This window comes from Sphaeramia orbicularis, chromosome 13 (assembly GCF_902148855.1).
Source record: "Sphaeramia orbicularis chromosome 13, fSphaOr1.1, whole genome shotgun sequence".
NCBI lineage: Eukaryota > Metazoa > Chordata > Actinopteri > Kurtiformes > Apogonidae > Sphaeramia > Sphaeramia orbicularis.
This window is the reverse complement of record NC_043969.1, coordinates 5,891,350-5,897,191: the sequence shown is the minus strand read 5'-3', so window position 1 is coordinate 5,897,191 and position 5,842 is coordinate 5,891,350. Positions and strand designations below refer to the sequence as shown.

General features: G+C 38.7%; 1 protein-coding gene across 1 annotated transcript; it reads right to left on the bottom strand.

The window, feature by feature from the left end:
- Positions 1–372: 372 nt before the first annotated feature.
- LOC115431732 (uncharacterized) lies at positions 373–4,432 on the bottom strand. Its single transcript, XM_030152362.1, has 7 exons — positions 4,358–4,432; positions 4,108–4,244; positions 3,881–3,974; positions 3,346–3,681; positions 3,032–3,090; positions 2,123–2,324; positions 373–468 (listed from the first exon to the last, which is right to left on the bottom strand). The coding sequence occupies exons 2-7, from the start codon at positions 4,146–4,148 to the stop codon at positions 373–375; spliced, it is 828 nt and encodes a 275-aa protein (XP_030008222.1). The 5' UTR covers positions 4,149–4,244; positions 4,358–4,432.
- Between the last annotated feature and the right edge of the window lie 1,410 nt (positions 4,433–5,842).

Sequence of the window (5,842 nt, the reverse complement as noted above, 5' to 3'; positions counted from 1 at the left end):
TGTGGTCTTGCCATGATGAAAACTCCCTGGGCACTGTCATGTAGGCCTATGTCCTGAGTGTGAAAGCAAAGCCCCGACTCCTGTAATTGTTGTCAGTTTCAAGTTTGTTCACTGTGGCATACATTGTGTTGGAGGGTATTTCAGTGCCCAATAAACAATGGACCCTCTCTCTCTTATGCAATGCAATAAATCTATGACTACATCACCAGACATGCTCAATAACCACATCAATATGACTGTATGGTCAAAAGAAAAATCAGTGTTTCCGTTTTAGCAGTACAATTTCTTTAAATGGAAAGAGCGTTTTTTTCTGACTCACCCTGTACAGAGCAAGCTATGCAATCACAAAAATAATTAAAACTGCAAGCGGTGTTAAGGCCCTCGCCCTCCTGACCAACCGTCTCCCCATGCGACTGCCGAGGCCACCGACAGTGAGAGGACACCGTATCGTGGGCTCGACCTGACGTTCTGCGAGATACACATACTTTTATACTTCTGAAAACGACCGCTTCATCGCAAGCTCATCACAGCCATGCCCAACATTTGATCAAAAATATAGGTGATAACTTTTGATCACACATGTGTGTAGGGGATTTTTACCAAGTTTGGTCCAAATTGGATGTAAACCCTAGGAGGAGATGTAGAAAGTATGAGGGGTGTGATTTTACAGGCCCACACTTCCATCCAATATGGCCGACTTCCTGTTAGGTTTAGGGTGGGGCCATAATGTAATTTTTTACTTGTCCTACCATGGGCTATGTCTGTACCAAGTTTAATTTTTTTAAATGGAAAAAAATTTGGAGGGCTCCCATCCGCGTAATGTATTTTCATATTTTGAGAGGGCATGGCCAAGTCATTTTTCAATATTATGAAAATTCTTCTTGCTGTAAAATTCTACTTTTCCACAGTGTAATTTTCAGTCTGTGTACCATTAGTGTTATAGACCATTTGTTGCTGTTCCAAAAAATTGCACTTATTCCACAACTATAGGACCTTTCTCAAGAATTCTTTCACTTTTGGATTCTGCAGACTTTTGGCAATGTGTGTATGTGTATGTGTATGTGTATGTGTATGTGTATGTGCATGGGTGTGAGAGAGACAGAATCAGTCCGAATGAATTGAAATTATACTAACAGTTGAGCATAAGTCATGATTTACCACATTTAAGGCTTTTATTTTCAAAAACCCTGTTGTGTGTCTGTGTGTGTGTGTGTGTGTGTGTGTGTGTGTGTGTGTGTGTGTGTGTCTGTGAGAGAATAATTTTTAATTAACTAAAATTGTAGAAACAGTAAAATTCCGGGAACTGAATGATTCCACAAAACCAAACAGTCCATGTAGACCAAGATTATCACCCGTAACCCGCACAATACTGCCATGAACTGCACTTTTGAACAAGGGAACTTTGATCCCATCAGTTTCAAGCACTTTCAAGTCATTTATGATTGGCTCAAGGATGGTGTCAAAACCATAGGTTTTAATGTCCTGTGCATGAAAAAGTGCACACAAAGGTATGTTGATTAAAGATGAATTTAACTTGGGCAGAAAATTTCTCAGTGTAAAATATATAGCCCCCAATTCATGTACACCTTTTTTGGAGCCTAATGGATTAGCAATCTCAAATTCATCAAAAAAATATTGAATTTGCAATGCATTCTTTTTTGAGAAAAAAGAGGATGCTTCTTCATATGCAACCCGTCATTTATGTCAAAATACACACCGCCCTTGGGAGTGTGGCTTGACATAAACATATCACTGAGGTTTGGATTTCTGAGAATAGATTGTAATGTTTCTAGAACTGGGACATTGGAAAATTTGTCAGTACAACTACTTGATCATAGGTTCCAGTGCTTCTGTTTCTTTTATTTTCAAATCTGACACTAAGTACTTTTTTGACAGATTCAACAGTTTTCCATTTTTGTTCAAAATATGCATTACGTTTTGATTCAGTGTTCAATGCAGTAAAGGGGTTTTCAAGTGTTTTAAAAGTTTGTTCAATTTTAGCTTTCACATCTGTATCCTGAGAAGATAAGCATTTCAACGCTGCATCTTTAGTTTGACTCTGTACTTCCATTATAACTTCTTCCATGGATGATACAAAATTGTTTAAAGTGGACTGGCCTACACCAGCAACTTGAAGCTGCGCTATAGCAGGTGCACACATATCACGAGTATTGATGTTCGGTGCTGGCAGGGCTTTAGAGCTACTGGCCACTCCTTCAAAATGTTGTGACCGAGTATCATCTGCAGTATCGTAACTGTCTACAATGCCATCTGTTTCAGCTTCACTCTCAATGTTCTCAGCATGTTTAGAGTTTAAATGTTTCCTGAAACCTGAAAAGGTACTAAGAACACGACAACACCCTCCCTGAGCACATTTTAGGCAAAGTGATTTACCTGGATATAAACCATGAATCAACCACATATGCCTCACAAGATCATTGGTTCCCACAAAATGAGAGTGGCAAACAAAACAAATCAGGCCCATGATATCAATTAAGACTGAGTGATGTGGGAAAATCACTCACAATACAGATACAAGAACTTCTAGATAGAGAAAACAATTATTTATGATCAAGAAATTAAAACATCCATAGATACTGTGAAAAGAAGATCAATGATTCCCCCAGTACATTATAGACTATAGACTCTATAGTTGGTGTAAGTATTGCTAATAAATGTTTTACAATAACACATAATAGTAATAATTTCATATTTCCCGCCAACTTTTAACTTTTTTTTTTTTTTTTAACAAACACACAGTGGGTCACCAGAGGGCTTCCCTAGTGGCCCTACCACCAGGCTTAAGATTTCTGGGGGAAACCCTGGAAGATCAATGTTAATTTATAAGAATAATAAAAACTGAGTGTCAAAAATATCCAGGAACCATTTTGGCAATGCAAAATTCCAGAATTTCCCACTATAAGGTAAGTGAAGATGTGACACAGAATGAAAACACAACAGCCAATTGGAATACCTCCTCATAAACCCTCAAAATTATTTTCCGTCGGGAACTACTGCAGTTAGGACTAACCTTTCCATAAATCTTGCAGCGACATCTTCTCCAAACTGCAGGATGAAGTCTTGCTCAATCTGCAACAGAAAAATGAAACACCAAAAGCTGTTTTAATTGGGACTGACCAGAAAAATATTAAGTTTTATATTAGGCAGTTGAGCAGCTATATACAATGTGTAAGTAAACACCTCAATGTATGGACATTCAAACAGTCGTTCATACATAACAAGTATATTTATTTAATTCAAGAGACTTTGAGAGAGAAATATTGCTGTTAACAGTAATTCATACTGAAAGGACATTGCACGTTTTAATGCAAAATATTCAATTACCAGGCCTTTGACAACTTTGAAGCAGGGGAATTCAGTCAAGACATCTGAGGATTTCTCTGCATGAAGGACCATACTGCGACAATGTTGAAAAGTCATTTTCATCTTCTGTTTGATAGTAGCTTCGTCAGTACAGTATCTCATTAAGGCCATGGCTTGTTGACACTGCTCTTCACTTAAGGTCATCTCAGGACTAATGGGAGCCTCTCCTCTGGCAGCTGGCCCTCCAGTCAACTGAGGTGATGAACTTCTGCTCTCTGATAAAGCACTTCTCCTCTGTATAGTTTTAAGCCGCCAAGCCAGATAGCCACTGCCACTTTCACCATCATAGACATGTTCCTTCAAAATTACAACAGGTTCATTAGTTCCAACTGCAGCAGGTTAGTTGAAATTAAGAAGTTACATTAATGTAAAACTGGATAGCAATCCTTGGTGGAAATAGAAATGCACCATTTTCATTTTTAAATCATGCATCAGGTCTCTAAACTAGTTTATCAGGACATGCACACAATAATTTGCTCCCAGTCTGCAAACGTACATATCCATTTTTAGAGTAGGGATCCATCAAGTACGGGGAGAGCTCAACTATGCCTCGGGCATACATCTCTCTCACATTCCGTGGCGGGGCCGTCCTGACAAAAGTAAAGTCAATACTGTTAAATGACATACTGCCAATGATTTCAAAGCAAAGTCAATAACAAGAAAAACATAATCAATGTTTTCCCAAAAACAGAAAAAAAGTTCTAGCAGAGACAACCAAATTACCCATGCTTTTCTGTCATGTCAGCCACAAGTATGTTGATCATTTGTCAGTGTGAGGAGTCAGTCAGACTTTTGGTGCAGTGGTACTCTTTGGTGATACGATGCCCCCCAGGTCTCCTCGCAAGCGCCAACTCAACCACCTGTAAAGTGAAAAGGCCTTTCACAACTGACAACATATATACATAAAAATGTAACAAAACACAGAAACTCCCTGAGTAATCAATTACAAAAAAGATTTTCTACACCATCTTACATGTTTGGCCTCTTCATCTGCCCTCTGTCGCTTTCTGGATGGACTCTCACGCTCCTCCAGTATGACTGTGTCATCACTATTACTACCAGCTGACAGTGCACTGGAATTTGGTTCTGGGGAACTGCTGGATAAAGTTTCCTTGAAATCTGTAGTTCAGGAGAAAGAGAGAGGACAAAACAATACCAATTTACTTTATTTTTTTTAACAATAAAAAGGGCAATTTATCATTACGTTCCATGAAATAGTGACCTAAATAGAATCAATAAAGAGCAATTATACCGCCATCAAACTTGATGGTTAGTATGCCAGTGTTGGGCTGCTGTGCTATGTCAGAGAAGACCTCCTCATCCACCTCAGTTCCTGTTTCATCAAAAACCTTGACACCTTTATTGACTGGAGGAACTGAGAACTTCAAGAAAGCTAAGACCAAAAACAAAACAAGATTTCAACCGATACAAAATGCTCAAGATTAACATAGGCCATTCTCCAAAAACACATCAATGCATTAGTCGTATGGTCTGAGGAAATACCGTGGTACTAATGCACTGATGCTGCCAGGCACTGAATTTTATTAAAGTTGTACCACTGTAAATCCAACTTGAACAAATCAACCACAAAACTCAGATCTTATTTGCTTGCCAAAAAGGTGAAGAGAACGATTATCTTCAATTCTAAAAAAAAAAAAAATCATGAAAACACCAACACTCTTAGTTCCTTTGGTTTTACCAATGGTGTGTAACTGAATGTGTCATACTGGGTGTGGCTTACCAGAATTTAAGAATTCTTCAAGGCTTGACTCTTTTATTTTGACATATTTCTGTGTGTTGTAAATTCTGGTTTGATCAACATGGCGGTACCTGCAAAGACAGCAAACTGATAAACATTATGATCCTGACACACCAGGAAAAGCTGTGGCACAAAAGGGTAAATAGGCCTGAAATGGCCAATTTCAGCTTTAAAAAAATTACAAACACTCAAACAAAACATTCAAATTTTGAAACAAGAACCAATTTTGGCAAGTGGTATTACTTACCACTGGAGCACCACAGTACAATACAGAGCAATCTGAAAGAAAAAATAAAAAATAAAATATGAATATTAAGAAAACAGTGGGAACACAAAAACAATATACACAGTATTTCTGTCTGATTTATTGTGATTCACAATTTAACAATTAAAAGCATTCTGCAGGCATCTGCACCTCCTTCCCAGCCCCCAGAGCTGTCCACAGACATTCTGTGCTCATGTGCTCAACCACACTAGTGAAACATTGCAGAAATCACTGAAATTGTTGGCGTATGAAATTTTTATGGCAGCAACCATGTTTTAGCGGCCACGGTGCGCGGCAAGAGACACACCCAGAGCCCTCATTACACCGACCAACACCGGTAGCCGATTAATTTAAGGCCACATTGACTAAAGTCTTAATACCAGCGTGAACGTTTATCTCCCTGCAGTATTGCCGCCTTAGCCACCAAAGATACC